Below are 23,356 nucleotides of genomic sequence, written 5' to 3'. Positions count from 1 at the left end.
ATTAGCCAATTGAGTTTACAATCGAAATCTGTCGATTCTGTGAATCATTTTGTAAATCTATTCAGGGCCGATACCGATTTTGACAATATCCAGGGAGACCAATGTTATCAGTATCTGTGCGTATTGGCCGATACACGTACACATCGTATAGACAGAAAACCGATACGGTTCACTCCTGAATCAACTATTTTTAACAAATGTAAAAATATTAAAAAGTATTTTTTAATATTATTTTAATAATTTAAACACATGTCATTGACAAGTAATATTTTTTATTATTTTGTGGCTGATACAATTCACTTGAGTATCGGTATCTGCCATACAGCTGAATCGGTGGCCAAACCAAGGGGGTTACCGATACCGACAACATTGAGACCATTTCAAACGCCCGGTTTCTGATTGGATCCCTCCATTCGTCAGCCAAGCTGTCAACACCATGAAAATAGGAACTGCAGAACGTGCGACCCCCGCGTGTAAGGAAACATATGGAATGTAGGAAAGGAAAGTTTGAACTAAAAAAATTACTTTTGTAAGAAAAGAAACCGCATCATCTCTCTCTCTCTCTCTCTCTCTTAATGTTATCAGTATCGGGGCATATCGGCCGATACACACAGTATCAACAGAAATTTGGTAACACTTCACGCGGCTATTTTTAATAAATGTAAAAAAAACACTAAAAATTCTTTTTAATATTATTTTAATGTTTTTAACACATGTCACGTTATGATTGTTTTTATTATTTTTGACCGATTCAGAGGATTCACTTGAGTATCGGTATCGGGGCCGATACAGGTGGCCAAACGATTCAGAGCCCATACCGATACTGAGTTTCTCTCTCTCTCTCTCTCTCTCTCTCTCTCTCTCTCTCTCTCTCTCTCTCTCTTTGATTGGTGGTTACCATACACAGGGAGCGTGGTTAGTGTTAATGATCATAAACACCAAAATCCCGTGAGGAGCTAAGCCAACCTGCCGCTTCTCTCGTTTGCTTAAACGAGGGAGTTGATTATGACTCCTTAATCAGAATTGAGAATAATGAGAGAGAGAGAGAGAGAAATCTTAGAAATCTTTTGGTTTTGAATCTTTTGATGATGGCAAGATTCTTTTTCTTAGTTGGAACTCTCGGATCAGCAAATGGGATCCTTCAGACGAGATCCTAGAGAGAGAGAGAGAGAGAGAGACGGTGGTCGGTTAAGGATCTGATAGTTTTTCTTCAATTTTCTTTTGTCGAAAAAAGAGGGAGAAGAGAAATTTGGGTAAAAGATTTGTATGCTGAGAGATCGATGGGTTGGAGGTACAATGCTGGATTGTTCCTGATTGCCACGGTTGTCTTCATATGGGTCACTTCTGCAGAGGTTACTCAGGTATGTCTCTCTTTCCTATTTCTTCTTCATTTGTTTTTAGCGTTTTCTTTTGTCTTTTTGGTTTGAGAATCTGTTGGCTGTTGTCTTGATGGGGGTATTGGCCATCAAATTTTAATCGATGGAGTCAAACAAATGGCCAGAAGCTTACCAATCGATGCCCTGTGAGTGTTGATCCTAGAACTCTGGCGGCCAAGAAAAGTCAACGAAGAAACTTCTCCTGTGATAACTATGGAATAAAATTGCCCCTTTTTCTTATCCACTGAATTGTAGAACAACAAACATAAAAATTGAACTTGGAAATAAGTGATACTAAGGTGGAGGTTATAGGCTAGCATTAGCATTTTTTTTATGTCGGGGAGAAACCACCAATTTTTTGGGTTGCCGAGAGGTGCAACGTTGTCTGTCCCCTGTTCTGACCCGCTCTGTGTAAAACTCCACGGATACTCCCCCCTGCCTACCGGGAAAGCTTCCCTTATGCTTCAGCTTGCGCATGGGACGCACTGCCCCGGGTTTCAAACTCAAGATGTCCCTTCATCTCAGGACAAAGCGAGCCACCCTCTAGCCAGATGTGTACAGCCCACATGGTGAGACTGGCATTAACACTTGATATCAAATAAGTAAAATGAAGAATAGCAAAACTGACACAATGTTGATGACACTTTTCTGTATAATTCATTGATCTTTGCAGTGCTTGCAGTGCATGTTGACATATTATTTCATGTTTAAGCACTACTTAGGTAAATCTGTTTCTTCTTTATTATGGTACAAGTTTATCTTGGCAAACATGAGAGTTTATTCCTTTATTAAAATTGTCTTGCTATAGATAGAACAAAGTCTTTGGTAACAGTAGCGGGTTAGTTGGTTGAGTTTCACATCCAGGAAAGAAATAAAACATCTGAAATGGGCCTTAAGAAATCCCGGTTAAGGGTCATCTCTAGATACACATGAATGTCTGAAATATTTGCCGTTGAATGGATGGGAAAAGTTATTCAGGACAAATATGTACATATGGATTTTGGAAACTCTTTTTGGTGACTGATTGAAGATTATTTGAAATTTTTGAAGTAATTGTACTGAGAATACCAGTAGTTTCTAGTCTTCGACATTATGATGTGATATTCTGATGGGATAACGTTTGGTATCAAAACAATTTTCTCTCTCTCTCTCCAAACCCCTGCACATACATGCACATGCACTCACCTTCCTCTATATCTTAATTCCACCCTATGAAATGCAAGATGCAATTAACTGCTACCTCTACATAAACGCTTAACTTATTTAAATTCATCTTTGCAGAGAATATTTAGAGACTATAAACAGCCATTTGCTCTCACCTATTTGGGAGCATCTCTTATGGTTGTTTATCTACCTATATCTGCAATCAAGGACTTGATATGTAATTCAATTAAAAAGTGTTCATCAAAGAGGAGAAGAGATCAAGAATCTGTTGATAACTCCTCCACTGGGCTTGATTCTCGTTTGAAATACAATGTTCTGCCAAAAAGCTTGGACATGGAGATGTCAAACGCTCTAACTAGAAAGGATAGCGAGATGGACCTCTCTGGACAGGAAGAAGGAACCCTTTTGATCCCAAGGCATAAAGAGGACTTGGACATGATGGGGCAAAACAAAGAGCTCACGGATAGGGAAATTGCCAGATATAGCTTTTATATTGCCCCTGTTTGGTTTGCAACTGAGGTTAGTATATGCTGTAGTGTGCATGTTGCTATGCAACCTGTTAACTGGATTTTATTGCTAAATTACTCTGGTTCATCTATCATAGTGCATTTGATTTTATCCAGCATACGTGCCCTTTGCTTTTATTTCTGAATTCCGTTCTAGTTGACTAGAATTATAGATGAAATGTATTTATGGATACTGACATATACTTCTGAATGCAGTATCTGTCAAATGCTGCCCTTGCTCGCACAAGTGTTGCTAGTACAACAGTCTTGTCATCTACTTCAGGCCTCTTCACACTCTTTTTTGGCGTCTTTTTGGGACAAGACTCCTTAAATGTAGCAAAAGTGGTTGCAGTTTTTGTCAGCATGGGTGGAGTTGTTATGACAACACTTGGGAAGACGTGGGCCACTGATGAGTCGCAGACCAGTGCTTCAGGGTATTTCTCTGTATTTAATTATGACATGCTTATTTCACCACTAATTGCAGAATGCCTGGGAAGTTCCTTTTTCCTTAATCAAAAGTCATGCCCAACTTGGTCTTATCATGATTTTTAAACAAGTTGTCTCTGCAAGGATGTTAACTCTAAACTGCTATTTGACTTTTTCTATTTAGCTCAAGTTATTATTTTTGATATTTCTCATTGGACAATTGTGTAATTCAAGCTCAAATTATTTTTAAGTGCAGAAATACAAAGCGTTCTTTAGTAGGGGATCTGTTTGGCCTTCTTTCTGCTGTGACTTATGGCATATTCACTGGTCAGATATGATTGTCATCTTCTAGCATTGCACTACATTTCTGAAGTAAATCTATTTAGTTGCAGCTTTAAATGATTGATTTTTGAAAATGTATTTTCCAGTGCTTCTCAAGAAGTTTTCGGGAGCTGAAGGAGAGAAGATTGATGTGCAAAAGTTCTTTGGGTATATTGGCTTGTTCACACTTGTTGCACTCTGGTGGCTTGGTAAGAGTTGGTGTGTCTTCTTTTTTTTTTCCTTTAATTTTTGGTTTTTTGATAGCAAAGGTAGGAGATAGCCTAAATCTGAACTTGTGATCTGTTGCTTAAAATGCTGTGACCCTATGGGTCCAGATGTCTTTGTTCTTGCCAATTCGTATAAATGGAGTTCCTTCTTCATCTTTTTCTCCTTTCAGGATTGGATACTAGTATCTTGGAGTTGCTTGAGTTGAATAAAGTGTGTGGATCCACAACATTGGCAAACATATCTTCCCAGAGTAGGTAGAAGACCACAACCGGCATTTTGACCCATCACAATTGTTACTGTTGCCATGCCCAAAGCCATGTCTGTTGTCCCAAAATCTATGTCCAGTATTAGGAAACTGCTCATGATATCCATGGCTTCCCCTGTTATTTTAATTATTTCCAAAACAGCCTCAACCATTTGCAAGGTGATCTCGTCTCCTCCTTCCTCGACCACCTTGATCATAAATATTTTTATTGTTATTAACAACCAACACCTCATGATCATTACTGAAAGCATCTCAATCCTTTCTTTTTCTTGGGAACAATGACTCCTATTGCAAAAGCATATGTTCAACTCGGCAAATGTAGGATATGGAAAATTTGTGGTAACACTAGTAATGAAACTATCATAATTATATTCCAAATCATGAAACACTAATAAATTTCATTAGAATTCTGTATTGGCTGTTGAACTATGTCACATGGGTGCGGATGCGGGCGCGGGTGCGGGTGCAGGTGCGGGGATTCGGCACTTCCAAAAACCTGGGTGCGGGGGTGTGGCAGGGGCAAAAATGTAAATATATATATATATATATATATCATGTATAGTGTATATGTATGAATGTATGGTAGCTGTTAAGGTCCATGACATTTATGCCCAACTTACTTTTTACCATTTTTTTTATCTTATATGGTTGTCCCCAAAGATGAAAGTGATGAGTTGTGGAGCCTGATTCATTGTTTTTGCCCTTGCAGGAAGGGGGGTCCGGGGGCTCCCCCCCGGCGCGGGTCCCGTTGCGCGGTCAGCGGGCGGGGGTCCAAGGGAGGGCCGCCCCTGGCGGGGGGTTATAGTGGGGCAGCGCGCCCCCCCCCCCCCCCCCCCCCCCAAAAGATTTTTTTTTTAAATTCCGCAGCCCAATTCATAGGGCAATTTTTTTTTAAAAAAAAAATCAAACAAATGGACAAAAATGACCCTGGGTGCGGTCAACGCACCCAGGGTTGGGTTGACCGCACCCGCGTCGACGCGGGTGCGGCACCCTGCTAGCCGAATCCCTGTGACATAGTTGTTGAATCAAAGCCAATTGATCGCATATTCAATTGATCTCATTGAACCAAATTCAATTTATCATATATATACTTGATCTCAACTAGATATTCGGACATCGGTTTATCTTTCTTTCTATCTTTGCTCAATTGATTTCTAACCATGCATGAGATTAGCTTGGGAAACTTGAGCATAGATTTTTAAGATGCATGAGATTGGCTTGACAAACTTGAGCATATGAATTGTTTACCCCCCCTATAAGTCGAGAGCCAAATGATGCCAATTACTTGTGTGAGAATCCCCTCGATAGGATAGAATTTAATGGTTGAGTATATGATGGATTCACGCCACCTTTAAGCGACAGATTTGTAAATAGTTAGAAATCATTAGGTGGTGGCATGCATTATGATATCTACCAACATTTGGGTTCTTCTTTATCACTGGTATGTTGTAATTTGCCTGTAAATGAATTGTAGTTATTATTAACCATAATTACGGTTACATTATAAATAATAGTTACATGAGGGCTTCCCTGCCTGCGTCAAGCTTCTTCCTAAAACACCTATACGGTACCAGAGCTCAGAAGCCATTAAAGGTATTATCTATCTCTTCCTCATCATGTTTTCCCTTTATTTCCCTTTTTGCTTAATTGGTCATTCTTTCTTTTCTTTTCCTCTTTCATTTTTCCTTTTCTTTTCATCATCATTCCTCTTTCTTTCTTCTTCATTCCTTCCTTTTCTTCCCTTCTATGTTTGCCATGTCATTCCTCCTTTTTCTTCCCTTCTTTCTTCCTTTCTAAATCTTACATCTGCTCGGATGCAACTCAGATTTAACTCTTCTTTTCTTTGTCCCTCTTTTATTGTCTTTTAGTCTTCTTACCTTTGTTGAATAGTTAGGTCTGATGGGATCTAACTGATATTCAACATCTTCCTTCCTTTAACCCTTCTTGTTAGGACTTTCTGTTTGATCTTTGCTGGGTGGTCAGATCTGCTTGGATCTTAGTCACCTTCAACAGATCTTGTTTTTCAGCCTCATTCTAATCATTTTTTCATTTGGAACCAGGTTAAATAAGATCTGGACAGACCCGATGTTAAAATATATACATATATTCATGTGTATATATTTGTTTATATATATATATACATTTACATGTATATATATACATTTATGTTAATATATATATATATATATATATATATATATATATATACTTCTCTTTTCTTTATTGTACATCCAAAAACTCGATAGGGGTATTTTGGTAATTTTTCTGTATCATTTTATTTTTAGGTTTTTCTTTTATTTTATTTTTCTCTTTTTCCTTTTTATTTAAAGTTGTAATAGGACCACATGGGGCCCCACCCATCTAGTTGTTGGGGCTCCCAACGGCTAGAAGGGAGCCCCATGTGGTCCCTCTCTCACTCTTCTTTTCCTTTATAAATTAGAGGGTTCTCCCTCTTGTAAACTATGGCTTTTGAAGCCCTCACTGAATAAAGATTTATATATTTTTTAAGTGTTGCCTCTTTGAAGGCTTTTTGTGTTGTCTCTTAGTGGACTATTTTGATATTCCCCATTGTGGGTTCTTGCTTGTCCATTATTGGACCGTGTGAATGCATTAAGCATTTTTATTATACATTTCCCCCATACTTTCTAACATGGTATCAGAGCGAGGTTATGATCAAGTTGTTCTTCGGTGCATCGGAAAGCGTGTCACTCAAGAAACTTCAAGAAAAATGGTGAAGTAATTGTTGTTTATCTTCTCTTTCTTAAAGTTATTCGGTATGTATTCTTTTTTAAAAGTATCATTCATTATGAAGCTACTTTCTTGATCATTTATATGCATGTGTTTCCTTTATCATTATGTTTTTTGAATTAAAATGTATTTTGCACATTTAGTGCTTGCGTTATTTGGGTCTTCATTGAACCCTTACTTTTTCATATCACATTTACTTGTTCGCATGTTTTGAAATTTTTTAAAAATGATAATTTGTTAATTGGTGTTGCTTTTCGAAAAACTAGATATATGTATCTTAAAATTGCTCAAAACTTGCTTTAATGAGTCGTTAATCATGTTTTCAAGCATAACTTGATGTTCATCTCACTTGAACTTGTGTTTATGATCGTTGGAGCTTTTAATTTATATCTTATGCTTAACTTTGTTTGTAAGCATGAAGGATAAGTCTTTAAAGAAAGTTATGTTGAGATTAAATTTTTTTGTGACATATGTAGTGTAAAACTATTGTTCTCATACCCTTCTACACTCTCATCATTCTTGTTGTTTTGTATTGTGGGTATTGAAGGTATGCTTATCCACTCAAAAGTCTTATATGTATCCTTCACATGTATCATCTATGAAATTTTTTATATAGTCAAGATTCCTTATTAAGATTTAATTCCTATAACAAGGCTTACTTAATGCATCATTTCATATGAGCAATATTTGTTTGGAAAAAATTTTCTATGGCGCATGTTGAATTAAGATTAGTTTTTTTTAAAAGGCGTAGTCTTGTTATCATATGAAATATGGTTATCTTTCTCATTTTGATATTTTTTAGAATCTCTAATTTGATTGTCTTTGAATGATTCTCATTGTAAAATGCATATTTTGAATTATGAATTAGTTCTCAAGTCATATGTATTTTTCGTTAATGAGATTGGTAAGCTAATTCTTTAGATTTGTGTCTTAGTACACTTTTTATTTATATTTTGGTTGTGCAATTCTAGCAAATTTATAAACTTTTTTGAGTGTGGGTTTCTCCCACTTGAATGAAAGTTATTATTCTTTTTCATTTTGTATACCCTTTTTGAGTATTTTGTTTAAACATTTATGGTTCTTGTGAGAGATTATTTGTGAAGAAGTATTTTGAGTATTTTGGTTGTTGAGGGTGTGTTGTATGAACCATTGTGTGAATTAAGAAAGATCTTTTGTGAGCTTTCTCTTCTTACATAATATAAAAACTTCATATGCATTATTTGCTTAATATTTCATGTTGTGTTTGTTGCATAATAAACTTTTTGATGTAAATGACTTCATTTTGAAGAATTGATTATGATCTATGGTTATGCAAAATTGTTGTCATATTGTTGTGCATATGATTGCACTTTTTTTTTCTGAGATTGATTATCTAACATTATTGGATCTTTGATTTGATTTTTCAAATCGACTCTCTTTATAAAATCACTTATTTGGAAAATAATTTCCGTAAGTGTTTATTGCCTTCTTATGGCATTTGTATTTTTCATCATAAAATTTATTTGATGCATCAATTTTCTTGGCCTTGTTATTATTACAGAGATGTTTGTTGGGGTGAGTTATGTGCACCTCATGTTATACCACGTTAGATTGTCAACTTGTAGTTTGACTCTAAATGACATGTTATGTGATCTCTGATTATGAGTGTGTGGCATCACTCGTTTGTTCTTTGGCCATTGACTTTGTTATGAATGCTCTTAATTATGTATACTTTTTGAAACTATAGTGTTTCTAGATATATTGAAAAGTTGATATTTTTAATTGTACTTTCATTACAAGCTTTATTGCCTCAAGTGTTTTTTTCCTTTTATACCTCTTATCTAAGTGTTATCATATGTAGATAAGAAATGTTGTTCACACCTTCGTGTGTGTTTTTAGCCCATTGTTGACTTTGTGCTCATGCTCTAGTAGCTGATACACTTGTTTTAAGTGTCATTATATGTAGACAAGAGATGTTTTGTCATACCTTCGTGTGTGTTTTTAGCCCATTGTTGGCTTTGTGCTCTTGCTCTAGTAGCTGATACACTTGTTTTAAGTGTCATTATATGTAGACAAGAGATGTTTTGTCACATCTTCGTGTATATTTTTAGCTCATGGTTGACTTTGTACTCTTGTTTTAGTCGCTGAACATACTTGATTTTGAGTATCATTATATGTAGACAAGAGATGTTTGTTCACACCTTTGTGTGTGACTTTTAGCCCATTGTTGGCTATTGTACTTCTGTTCTAGTCGCTGATACACTCGCTTTGAGTATCATTATATGTAGACAAGAGGTGTTTATACACACCTTCGTGTGTGTATTTGGCCCTTTAGTGACATTATATTTATGTTCTTGTTCTAGTCGTTTATACACTTGATTTGTGGGTTTTGGAGGTCTAATGGGGTGACTGCTTGTAATGGATGAAAATTCCTATATTTATGAGAATTTATAATTTGGTTTTGATTTGCATTTTATCATAAGAGATTTCCTTTTAATTCGGTAATGATTTTTTGATCCTTACTACTTGTTTTTTTCTCTTGCATAGAAAAATATTTGTCGATAAAAGTTCATATCATTGATAATATATATATATATATATGCATATTTGGAAATCACTTGATTTTACTTTTTTGGCATTTACCCTATAATGGATGTGTGTATTTTACACATTAAGGCCTTGTGGTGTTTGGCCTTCTAGTGGGCTTATGTATTTTTCAAATATTTCATCCTTCAATGTGTGAGATTCTTTATTTAAAATAACATTCATTCTTGACTCCTGGGTGGGTGTTTTGGTTTATTCAATCAAGTGTTATATTTGATTTGAGTGTGTTCTTGCAAGTTCATACATGACATTTGTTGGCGTTGATTTCTTTTCATTCTAAGGAGTGTGAGAAATTATTAAAATCATCTTTTGTTGATAAAATTAATTCTCTTCATTATTGATTTATGTGTATTAAACATGTTTTCTTTCGTGTGCCCTTGTGCACATCCCTTTATGAGGAATTAGTTCTTGAATAAACATTGTCTCTTTGAAGACATTTCTAATGCATGAAGCTTTTCTTAAAGCTCTTTAGTGTTGACTAAATACAAAAAGATATTTTTTATGCCTTTGTGCATATTGAACTTTTTTGTGAGTATTTCTTGTGCCTTTATACATATATTTTTCTTTAAGAATATAGTGAGTTTATCAAAGTGTGTTTGAGTTTCATCCTCTTAATGATATTTTCACATAGTGCTCGATTGAAATACGTAAAATAACTTTTGCATTATTGTCTTGATGAATCATATGTTCATCTTAATCAATGTTATGGTTTCTTGATTCATCTTGTTTGAAATATTCTACTTGATTGAAATGCAAAGATATTTTTTACTTGAAGCTCTTTGGTTTGTTCCACAGAATCTTGAAGATGAGATGAAAGAAGTACCTATGATACATCATGGAAGGTGCTTGAAAATGATCATTAAAGATAATTGAAGGCTGACATTTGCAAAATTCTTTCATGTGCTATAAAGATGATGACTTCCATTGAAGACTTGGAATCATTCCTTTGTATCTTTAAACTTTTTGTTATCTACACATAAAGCTTGAGGGAGAATATTAAAATATATATATATATATATATATATACACACACACATTCGTATATATATACATATATACTTTTCTTTTCTTTATTGTACATCCAAAAACTCGATAGGGGTATTTTGGTAATTTTTTTGTATCATTTTATTTTAGGTTTTTCTTTTCTTTTTTTTTTCTTTTTTATTTAAAGTTGTAATAGGACCATATGAGACCCCACCCATCTAGTCGTTGGGGCCCCAACGGTCATTAACGATCATTAATATGAGAAGGGAGCCCCATGTGGTCCCTCTCTCACTTTTCTTTTCCTCTATAAATTAGAGGGCTCTCTCTCTCTTGTAAACTATGGCTTTTGAAGCTCTCACTCAATAAAGATCCATATATTTTTTAAGTGTTGTCTCTTTGAAGGCTTTTTGTGTTGTCCCTTAGTGGACTATTTTGATATTTCCCATTGTGGGTTCTTGCTTGTCCATTATTGAACCGTGTGAATGCATTAAGTATTCTTATTATTCATTTTCGCATACTTTCTAACAATTTATATGTATATATATTATGTTCTTATGATTATAAATTAGTAATGCCCATGAGGGGCATTTTCATCATTTTCTCCTTATGTAATAGGAGCTGCCCATTAAGGGCAGCATTGCAATCTTTCTTTATTTTTTTAAAGAGGGTTTCAGCCCCTCTCTTGTTGATGCTTTTCTTAAGCATTTTGAATACAAATTCTATTTATTTTATTGTGCTCTCTTGCTCTTTTTGTGAGTGTGATGTATTGACCCTTTGTGGCTTATTGTGTTTTGCCCATTAGAGGCTTGTGTGTGTGTGCACACATGCTAGCCCTTAGTAGCATTGTTCTTATGCACTTGTGTTTTTATTACATGGTATCAGAGCCCCTAGGTGTCCTCACTCTTGGGCCTTATTGTTTGTAAACCACTATTGGTTTGTAGCATTGCTTTTGTGTGTCACACACATTGAAGGGTGAGCTTCAAACTACATTTCTTTTCTTTTTCTCTCTTTCCTCTTTCATCTAGGCTGACAAAGATGCCTTCAAGTTAAATGGAACCAATAACATAATGTGGGCAGCCATTATCGAGAATAACCTCAAGAGAAAGAAACTTTCGAGATATATTAGTGGTTCGATTCCCGAACCACAATTAAGGACTAGAAAAGGCTCTAAATAAATAGGAGAAAGAAAAAACTATACAAGATTATCAATCCAAAATGGAGGATTGGAAAAGTGAGCTTTCTAAAATTCTAGCATGGTGTTATCAACAATGCCTAAAGATATGCATTAATCTTGCAAAGTTTAGAAGGGCCAACAAAGCATGGATATTCATGAAAGGTATGTATACACAAAAAGACCATGCTAGGCATTTCATTTTACAAAAAAAAATTAGATCTACGAGGCAAGGTGATATGTGTATTCGAGATTATTATAGTACCTTATCTTCTTTGAGAGATGAACTTGCTCTTCTTAAACCCCGATGGGAAGGAGGAGCCATTGAAATGAGACAACGCCAAATTGAGGGAGAAAACTTCTTTAGCTTTCTACATGGCCTTTGTTCGAAGTTTGAATAGTTGAGAGGATCCTTACTCTATAGGACTTCCTCTCTTCGTCTTAATGAAGTACTTGCCGAGTTATGCCAAGAGGAGACTCGTCTATCCATGAACAAGGAAATTGATGAAGTACATGCAGTGTCCAAACTGAGGAACAACATGAAAGCATATAAGCCTCCTCATTTTGGGAGAAATAACTAAATGGAGGGAGAAATATTATATGCTACTTTTGTAATGAGCCGGAACATATTAAGCCTGAATATCCTAAGTTTAAAAGGAAAGTGACTTTTGTTGGAGAGAAGCCATTCAAAAGCAAATGAAGAATCAAAGAGGAACGGAGACATCAAAGACTTCATTTCTCAACTTACGAAAACTCTCCAACAATTTATGAAGAGTCACTCTTCTACTCCATCCACTTTCGGAAGTGTGGTCTTATCACCTCCTGGTATGTCTTCTTGGATACTTGACTCCGGTGTTTCTTTTTATATGACTCCGAATACCTCTCTTCTATATGAAAAAACACTAACTTTTTTAAATCTTTTGTTTCTACCATCGATGGTACGTCCTTAGATGTTAATGGTATTGAAAATCTTAAAAATGTTTTAAACTAATCAAAATAGTTCTTTGTTCAAAAAATTAGAATCATTCAAAAACTAAATTTAAATCTTTTTCAGTTTCTCAAATATCTGATAATAGTTGTAGAATCTCTTTTTTACCTACGGATTGCTCTATGCAGGATCTCCAATCCGGAAAACTGATTGGGCAAGGCCTCAGGAGAGGTAATCTCCCTATATAGATTTTTTGTCTTTACCATTCAAATCTTTTTGTAATCATGTCCAATCTAAGGATGTTATCACTTGGTACAAAGACATGGTCATCCAAGTGCCTCTAAATTGTATTGCTTTCCTTTTTTGGAAAAATTTTGTAATGAAAAGGAACTTACTTGCAATGATTGTATTCATGAAAAATGCATTTTTTTCTTTTTCCTAATAGTAATATTGTTTCTAAAAGATCCTTTGAGTTGGTGCATTCGGATGTATGAAGACCGGCTCTGGTCATTATCTAAAGGTGATTTTTCTTACTACATCATTTTTATTGATGATAATAATAGGTATACTTGGTTGTAATTCCTTAGGTTCAGATCCGATATCTTTTCCATATTTAAAGAATTTCATAACCTTATCAAAAACCAATTTCAAACAAACTTATCTATTTTTAGATCCGATTTGGGTGATGAATATATGTCATGAATTTCAACATTATTTTAAACAAACTAGGATTATTCACCAAAGATCTTGCCCAAAAACTTCCCAACAAAATGAACATGCGGAAAGCAAACATAGGCAGATTATTGAAACAACTAGGACTCATTTAAAAAAAATATTTCTAAAAGTTTTTGGGTTGAAGCCGCTCTTACATCTATATATCTTATCAATAGAATGCTTTCCTCTTCTTTAAAAAATATTTCAACCATTGAAAAATTATTCAAAATATCTCCAGATTTCAAAAGATTAAGGGTCTTTGGGTATGCCCCAAGGGGGATTGGCGTAGTGGGGTTGGGCCTTGGATGCTAGACGGGCAGTCAAGGTTTGATTCTCATGGGCGTCGCCCCTCTGCGCAAGCCAAAGCATAGCATAGGCCCTGAGGCAGGGGTCCTAGCCTCATAGTTTTACGTTGCTAGCATGGCGATCGTAGTGTGTTGGGTGCAATTTCTTCGAGATATAAATCTAAAAAAAAAGGTTTTTGGGTGTAAATGTTTTGTTCTCTTGCAAGGAGAAGATAAACTTTCTCCTAAAGTGCTTGAATGTGCTTTCGTAGGTTACAAAGAAAATCAAAAGGGATATAGATGTTATGATTGTAAAAACAAGTTATATATTTTAAGAAATATGATTTTTTGGAAGATCAAAATGGGTTTGAACACAATGAACCTAAGGGGAAAGTCAAATACTTTTTTCTCTTTGAGTTATTACCTAGGAACAATTTTGATGTTTTTATTAATTTCAATAATATTGAATGTGGTGATGAGAGTGTTTCTCTTGATATTGATAGGGATAATTCAAAATATCTTAGAAAACCAAGGTCAGACATATCAAAATGTTTTGTAAGAATATTTTTAATATCACTAATTCCCTTTTTTCATTCCCTGTGATGATCATATCATCAACATATAACATAAGTATGAAAATAGTTGTACTTCTATCATTAACATAAAGAGTAGTATCAATATAATATGACTTATATCCCAAGTTTAACATAACATAGCTAAACCTATCATACCAAGCTTTGTGAGCTTGCTTAAGCCCATATAGAGCTTTCTTTAACCGAAAAACTTTTCCTCTCTCAACATCAAGATCGGGAGGGGGATCCATGTACACTATTTCATTTAAGTCACCCATTCAAAAAGGCATTCTTAACATCAAGCTGGTAAATAGGTCATTTTCTAATGGATGCTAAAGCAACAAGTGTTCTAACACTAGTCATGCGAGCTATGAGAGCAAAGGTCTTTTCATAGTTTATCCCGTATTCTTGAGAATAACCTTTGGCCACTAACTTAGCCTTATATCTTTCTAATGATCCATCCCCTTTGGTTTTGACTTTGTATACCCACCTACATCCTATAGCCTTTTTCCTTATAGGTAATGGTTGAATTTCCCAGGTCTGGGCTCTCTTGAATACCCCTAACTCTAGGTTCATGGCATCAATTTATTCAGAATTTTTTTTAGCCTCTTTGTAGGTTGAGGGTTTATAGAAGGATTGAATAGACATAAAACAAACTCTATATCTAGGTGAAAAGTTTTCATATGACACAAATCTTTTAGGATGTCTAGAAGTTCTACTAGATTTTCTAGTGCTAGTTTCTCCTAGATTTTGGTTTTGAGAATACTTATCTAGTGCACATGGAGGGTGTTCAACAGTTCTTCTACATTAACTTTGAATATCTTGATTCTGGGTATCTTCCTATAGAAACCCAGTCATCAACATACATATCATCAAGATCATTATCAACATAAATAACTTCATCAGAAGCTTTGTTTGATGACAAATCAAATGAAAAGGAATACTCAAGATCATCCTTAGCCTTATCAAAACCATTTTCATTTTTGAGAAAGTTAACATTTCTTGAAACATATAGTTTTTCATTTTTCTTATCATAACATGTGTACCCTTTTTGATTTATTGCATAACCAAGAAACACACATTCGATGATTTTGCGGGATAATTTTTCTTTTTTCTATAAGTACGTAACACTTACATAAAAAAATTCTTAGAAGTTTTAAATCTGAACACGTTTGATAAAGTTTTTCAATAAGGGAAATGTTTTGTAAAGAGGATGAAGGCATTCAGTTGATAAGATATACCACGGTTAAGACACCTTAAGCCCAAACATTTTTTGAGATAAACCAAGTTATCATAGTTTCAATGATATGACAATGGTTTCTCTTAGCCAAACCATTTTGTTGAGGGGTATTTGGACAGGATTTTTTATGTGAAATCCCACTATATTTCAAATAATTTTTGAAATCATTGGACAAATATTCTCCCCTTGAGTCTGGTCGAAAGATGATAATATTACTTCGAAATTGATTTTGTACAATTTTGTGAAATTCTTTGAAACAAGAGAATACATCAGATTTTTGCCTAAGAAAATAGATCGAAGTATACCTAGTATAATCGTCAATGAATACAAGATAATAGGAGAGCCCTCCTTTTGACATGACCGGAGCCGGTCCCCATACATCCGAATGCACAAGTTCAAAAGGTTTGGTTGAGATAAAAGTTCTAGGGCCAAAAGGAATTTTCCACATACTTGGAGGAGATGACGAGGATGCAATGACGGCACCCAAAGTAGGATGATTTGAGTAGTTGTTATTATGTCACCAATATTTGACTAAGAGTGTCTTTAATATCTCCTCCATTCTTGCTAGATTCTTCTTATTGGTTGTGGTTTCTCCAACGAAAGCGACTTTGCCTTTAAATTCCTTAAGCTTTGGGCAAACTGGTTTAATATGTTCCGGTTCATTGCAAAAATGACAAATAACACCCTTTCTATATCCACTATTATGGTTATTTTGTCTTACAAAGTGAGTGGGCTTATAAGCCCTTACATTTAAACCTGACCTAGTAATGGCCAAAACATCTTCACCTTTAGTAATCATGCCAAGACGAGTTTCTTCTTAACATACCTTTGCAAGAGCATCTTCAAGAGGCATAGCCGAAGTCCTATAAAAAAAGACCTCACTTATTCAAATTCTTGTCTTAGACTAAGAAGGAAGTGAAAGAAGTGTTCTTTTTTAATTATCTCTCTTCTAAGTTCAATATCTTTTGGAGCTACCAATTTTGGCTCAAGAAGTGCTAATTCGTCCCAAGGAGAGACAAATTATTAAAATAATCATGAATATTCATGTCCCCTTGGTTAGTGGCTCTAATGTTGTCTTGACAAAAATATTGTTTAGCAAGATCTTTTTAGGTGTATATATCCTTAAGAAAGAACCATGCTTCATTGGATCTTCTAAACCTAACAATGTTGGCACATATTTTTATGTCAATATTGTTCATGAACCATATAGTAAATCATAGGATAAAGGTTGGGTGGATGAAATGGAAAAGTGCTACTGGAGTGCTGTGCGATCGTAGAATGCCATTGCGGTTGAAGGGAAAGTTTTATAGGACGACTATTAGACCCGCTTTACTATATGGTACGGAATGCTGGGCTGCCAAGAGACATCATATTCAAAAAATGAGTGTAGATGAGATGCGGATGCTTAGATGGATGTGTGGAAATACAATAAAAGATAAGATTCGGAACGAAGAGATACGTAAGAAGGTAGGTGTTGCACCCATTGAAAATAAGATGCGAGAGAATCGTTTACGGTGGTTTGGACATATTCGGCGAAGGCCTAATGATGCTCCAGTTAGAAGGTTGGAGAAATGAGAAAATATATTAGTTAAAAGAGGTCGGGGTAGGCCTAGGAAGACTTGGATGGAGATGATAGGAAAGGATATGAATGCTTTGAACCTCACCGAGGACATGGCGTTGGATAGAAATGATTGGAGGAAAAGGATTCATGTGGAAGACCCAAAATGAATTTCTTTTTTGGTTCATATCGCTGACCCCAATTGTTTTGGGATGAAGGCGTAGTTGTTGTTGTTGTTGTTGTTTTATTGTTCATGAACCATGCTACTTTTCTTTCTTTTTTTTAAATTGTAAGTTACGGTTAAGTAGATCTCCACCAGTTATTATTCAATGTACCATTGGGGTTTGAACATGCAATATCCTACCACAAGGAAACATGCATTGAGAGAGCCTCCGTTGGTAACCATGATAAAATCTTAGCATGGTTGCTTTCCCAATCTTTTACCTTAAATTGATGCTCATGGATGACCTTAGTGTGATCATTTCCTTCAAGGGCTTTTTCAACACTTTCTTTGACTTTGGTGAGCTTCAAAGATGGTTCGAGAGTAGTGCCCATCACAAATCCCCAAAGTTTCTTGCCTTTGAGGTGATTTTCCTTTGGCAAAGCCCACATCATGTAGTTAGATCCATTGAGTTCGAAGGAGAGCTAAACTCTTGATTTATGCTTCATGACGAACAATAAAAGGAGAGAGAGCAAAAAAACTTTTATCACAGACACGATCTTTGACCACCACGAACAAAGCCTCCAAGATCAAAAGAACCCAAGGGCTCTAATACATTGTAATGAAACCTTAAGTGTACAAGAGAGATGCCATAAAGGCCTATGAAGAGTGTACAACCATAATAATGATTTTATTAATGATACAGAGAGCCAATGCTCACAAAGAGGAACAAAAATATTAAAAAATAATGATTTTATTAATGATAAAATGCTTTAAAAAGCATTACAATGAAAGGGGATAACAGCCCCTATTTATACACCAAATGGACCATTGGAGAGGTCCCAACGACTCTATGGTTTAATGACCATAGAGCCCTTGGTCTTTTAATTAAATAAAAGAGAAAAAAAGGAAAAATTACAACAGTCCCTAGTGGACTGTTCTAATACCAAGAGGCAAAAAGATAGATATACCCCTGATTACAAAAACTATATATATATATATATACATTTTAACATAGTATGTCAGAATGATGGGTGGGTGAATAAGAATGGGGGCAGTGGACTAGTAATGAGCAGCACAGATAGACAATGGCCTTCATGAGAGAGATTCTGGTCAGTTTTCCAATTAGTAGTAGACAGGTTAGCAAGAGGGGGATAGGGCAGGGAAGAATGTAGTTTTTAAGAATTAAATAATGAAATTTAGAAAATGATGAAAAAAACCCAACTTAAGAATGAAGAGAAACGGTTTTGAAGGGGTTTGTCTAATCATTTTTGTGTGCATGATATTACAGTGCACAAATGGTTGTGCATTGTAACATTCCCCTATATATATATATAGTGCAATCTAGTTGGAAAATCATAGGTGCAAGTTGCGCCCGCTCAGTCTGACCTCATAGATGCATTCAGCATCATTTATTTGCTAGGGATTACACTTTGGATCATCCTTTTTTATGTAAAAATATGATTTTTTTTTGTTTCATGAAATTTTAGTATATTGTGGGCCATTGATCTTTGAAGCCCTTAAAAAGCCAACTTGCATGTTGCAAAAACATGTTTTCTACTAATGAAACAATGTAGATCACATCTATAACGTTATATCTACAAAAAAAGTGAAAAACTGCGTTCTACTACATTAAACGTACAAATGACTGTAGCATATATATATATAGTCATTCTTTACCATGACACTATAATGTGGTGCACATTGTTGTTTGTATAAATCTAGCCACCAAATGATAAATATAACTGTACAGATGTGTTTAACATGGCTAAATTAGATGGTTTTATCATATCTAATTTACCATATGATTCCATTTTTGAGACAGTGAAAATCAATGGCTCACAATTCATGAAAACATTGGTGGTTTAAAAGTGGCATAAAACATCAGACTTCAGTCAACTTTAACACATGAACATAATAAATATAACATGCTAAACAAGATCCAATGGTTAAATTTTGTGTTTGGAGCTTAAATCTATGTAAATAAAGTGTGTACCTCCATAAGCTATGGTGATACAGTACCAGCACAGAAGCTCTCTCTCTCTCTCTCTCCCTCTCTCTCTTTGTATATATATATATATATATATATATATATATATATGTGTGTGTGTGTGTGTGTGTGTGTGTGTGTGTGTGCTCTCTTTCTCTCTATATATATAGTGTGTGATACATCTGTGCTAAAAGAAATATGCTAAATGAAACATGTTAAATGGTTTTTTCGGGCTTTTTTCGTTTTATTTTTAAATTTTGAACGTACATATGTGACCCATGTACTTGATTTTATAGGGATCAGCTCTTGAAGCATTCGATTCTGACACATGGGTGGGTTTTTATAAGGTTCGAAAAATCAATGGTTCAAAATCTTTGTAAATTTTTGAGGCTCCAAATATCTTTTTTTTCATCGGAAACACATGCTCCAAGTGTGGATTCCTAGTAAATCGACCATGCCCAACATATTTATGGGGTCAGAACCGCGAAAAAAACACCGGAAAAGCCGAAAAACCCATTTAGCATATATATATATATATATATATATATATATATATATATATATATATATATATATATATATATATATATATATACGAAAGGGGTATCATCGGATCCCCCTTTTGTCAGTCGAAATCGGGTGCCCGCGCAATGAGCATGCATCCTTTTTTGCATTTTGGACGCTATAGTGGCTGTCCTGCTAGAAACCGTAACCTGCGCAAATTAATCCTATTAAGATCAGATTTTTTAGGTGTATGAAGATACACCCTACTATATATATATATTACATGAATATGATAGAAATTTTCTCTCTATTTGAGGATGCATGGAAAACTGCATAAAACACTGTTGGCTGTGTAATGGATCATTGCCAATTTTTTCTTTGGAATACTTATATTTGCCAATCATGATCGCATCTTCATGTGCTTTTCGATTTTGCAGTATGGCCATTGACTGCTTTAGGGATTGAACCAAAGTTCAGCATGCCTCACTCTGCTAAGTTGGATGAAGTGGTGCTTGCTAATGGTTTTATTGGAAGTGTTCTCTCAGATTATTTCTGGTATGTGAAAGTAGATTGTGCAAGTTTAGCATTTGTCCTAGAATTAGGTGATCTTACAATGTCTGTCTCTGTATGCAGGGCACTATCTGTAGTTTGGACGACACCCTTAGTTGCCACCTTAGGCATGTCTCTTACAATACCTCTGGCAATGATCGCAGACATGTTTATTCATGGACGCCACTTTTCAGCAGTGTATATTCTCGGTTCAGCTCAGGTAATTTTTTCCTGAAATTGCTGATTGTTGCGTGAGCCTAATCATATTTGCATTCTTTTGTGTGCGTCTGTGGGTATGTAACCAAGAGAGAGAGAGAGAGCAGTTAAAAATTTTGAAATTGAGTATACTGCTTGTGTGTGTGTGCTTGTGCACACATTTTCAAGGGTGGGGATGGGACTTGATTTGTGCTCACAATTATATTGGCCTTATACTTTTTCCTTTTCAGGTGTTCGCCGGTTTTGTAATTGCCAATGTTTCAGACCGTTGTTCCCGTAAGATGGGATTATAGAGACACCCATTTTGGTTGAATGTCAGCCTTGCATTCTTTCTCTAGCTTGTCATCGTGAGTGGAAGTCTAAATGGTACTTCCCACTTGTACAGGCCTCAAGAAACGCATTTGTGATTAATTTTATTTCAGAAAGGCATCATAATTCAATTTTTTCTCCCTCATAGGAGGGGATAACATAATCCAGTAAAAAGCTTTGTTTTTATATGCTATTGTGCCTCAGAAATAACCATGGGAATCCTCCATCCAACTCATCTCTGGGACTTCCATCTGGAACGGGTTAAAAAGCCAGATATGATTTATACGAAAGTATTAGCTTGTTTAATTAATTGGCCTTCCTATCACCATTTTTTTTTTGATGAAGTAGATAGCACTGAACCCGTAAAATTTAGTGGTGCAAGAATAGAAAGTGAGAATGAGATTGTGATGGTGCAGCAAAAAATTGGCTTCACTGGTTAGTCGTAGGTCTATCATTTAAGGTGTTTTTAGGATCCTAGAAATTTGGACAGGATATAAAAACTTGCCAAGAACTATATCGGATAGGCTCATCCTGGACGATGAGAGATATCATGGATCCATGACAGAATTCCTCATTCGTTCACGTCGGATGAAGGTATGTGATGCGGAGAACTTGAGTAGATCCCTCTATACACATCTTTTGCACCGACTGGTAGGAGCCGTGAGTTCATGTCACCTTGTATTGGGATGTCGCCAGTTCAAATCCCAATCGTATGATTTTACATCTGGTGGGGGTCTGCCTAACCCCAGTTTGCCTACCTAAAAAATACGTTAATCACTGCAGACAAGCTGTAGTAAGATCATATAAAATGCACGAAACTAACCGCTAATGAAGGGCTTAACCACATATTGAGGAACGTCTCCAGCATTTTGAATAGCCCATTGAGAAAACTGAAGCCTGACAAAGATTGCAAATTTGCAGAGCAAATCTGCTACATTTATGATGTTCCCTCACGGAGTAGATGCCAAACAAACTGTTAAGATATTGACAATAAAAGGGAAGATTTTTTTATTTTTTTTTTGAAAAAAGGGAAGGATTATGCTACGTGTAATCACTCCATGGTTAAGAGCAAAACTCCAGTCGTTTTGATATATGTAATTCCCCTGAAAAGGATGCTTCGTTGAGCTCTATGTTACACACAAATTTTACATTTCACTTTTCGTGGAAATGACATCATGGAAGGCCTTCTCGATCTTTCGGATCCATGCTTTGGCTGCCTCGGGATCTGTCTTCCTAAAAAAAGTCAGGGGATCAAACTTAAGAAAATTTTTGTATGTGCTCTCTCCTTGGTTCCGGTGCACCTCTGCAGGAACCGCTGTCCCTTGTTTGGCTTGAGTCAGGTCTTAGCTAAATTATTGAGGGTCTCCATTATAAACTCTTGAGGTTCTGTTCACTTGTTCACCTAATTTGCTCTTATTCGATGAGTCATCTTTGATTATCCACGAGTCAGATTAATATTATATCCCTTTAGCATACCTTTTTAGGTTATACTAAATTTACCAGTATCGTATGCTATTAATGATATAAAAATAATAATAAATTAATCAAAAAATACTTATACAGCGATGTTGGTCGCTAACGTGCCATAAGTCACCATTTTCATTTCGCTCTGATACCAGTTGTAGCGTTTTCGTAAAACCCGTATTTTTTTAGCAAAAGTTTTGAATAAATTCATGAGGCATTTTTATGTAAAAATAACATATAAACTCAAAATGCAAATCAAATCGATTTCAACGAACCCGTTATAAGATATTCATATCTTCATAAATATATGCTCAAACAGTTAGGGAGACATAACTTCTTCCCTAAGTAAAATTAGGAGATTTGTACAAGCCAACTTTCTTAGTTTTGTCGATACAAAGAGAATGACGTACTTAAAATTTTTCAAAAAAAAATTATCAAAATCTTAAAAATTTTGCGAGACCCACAAGAATATTGGTGGAACTCATGAAAATATTCCTCAAAAAATATCTTGTGAGACCCACAGAATACTTTATGAAAGATTTCATGTGGGCCCCATACCAAAAAAAACTTCAGTCTTTATCCAGAAAGCTAAGGGCAAAATGATAAGGAGGAAACTTTAACAAGGGGTTTTCTTTACCTATAAATAGGCATCCTCTCTCTCTCTCTCTCATAAAAATTGCCCCCCTCTCTCTCTTGCTCTCCTTCTCTTTCTAAAACCTCCCCTACCTAGCTCACCTGGTCTGAACCTACCTGACTTGGTCCCCTACCTAGCTCACCTGGTCTGAACCTACCTGACCTGGTATGATCTTGCCTGACTTGGTCTGAAATCACTTGACTAAGCTTGAGCCCAACTGGGTCTAGTCAAAAGTCAAAGTCACTTCTGGTCTTAAACCTAGGTTTGATTCACTTGACCTAGACCTAGCCTACTTGGGCTAAGTTTGAACCAGCCTAACACAATTGACTTGGATTGAACTCAGTCTTGTTCAAACCACTTGGGTTTAGCAGCTTGACCGACTCTTTTTTTTTTAACTAGGTCAAACTCATCTGACCTAGTTTGACCTGGTCTGATCCTGCCTGACCTGGTCTGAACTCACTT

General features: G+C 35.6%; 1 protein-coding gene across 2 annotated transcripts; it reads left to right on the top strand.

The window, feature by feature from the left end:
* The first annotated feature begins 1,132 nt into the window (after positions 1–1,132).
* Positions 1,133–20,985, top strand: LOC149837448 (putative transporter C405.03c). Of its 2 annotated transcripts, none has more exons than XM_090007380.1 (8): positions 1,133–1,361; positions 2,658–3,059; positions 3,263–3,480; positions 3,729–3,799; positions 3,901–4,002; positions 20,160–20,277; positions 20,356–20,491; positions 20,718–20,985. In XM_090007380.1, the coding sequence occupies exons 1-8, from the start codon at positions 1,281–1,283 to the stop codon at positions 20,778–20,780; spliced, it is 1,191 nt and encodes a 396-aa protein (XP_089863506.1). In that variant the 5' UTR covers positions 1,133–1,280; the 3' UTR covers positions 20,781–20,985. The 2 variants fall into 2 exon arrangements, with proteins under 2 accessions (XP_089863506.1, XP_089863507.1); XM_090007381.1 differs by lacking the exon at positions 1,133–1,361 and adding an exon at positions 1,808–1,945.
* Positions 20,986–23,356: the final 2,371 nt, after the last annotated feature.

This window comes from Nuphar pumila, chromosome 5, assembly GCF_984573655.1.
Source record: "Nuphar pumila chromosome 5, dmNupPumi1.hap1.1, whole genome shotgun sequence".
NCBI classification, from domain to species: domain Eukaryota; kingdom Viridiplantae; phylum Streptophyta; class Magnoliopsida; order Nymphaeales; family Nymphaeaceae; genus Nuphar; species Nuphar pumila.
This window is presented reverse-complemented; position numbering and strand designations above follow the sequence as displayed.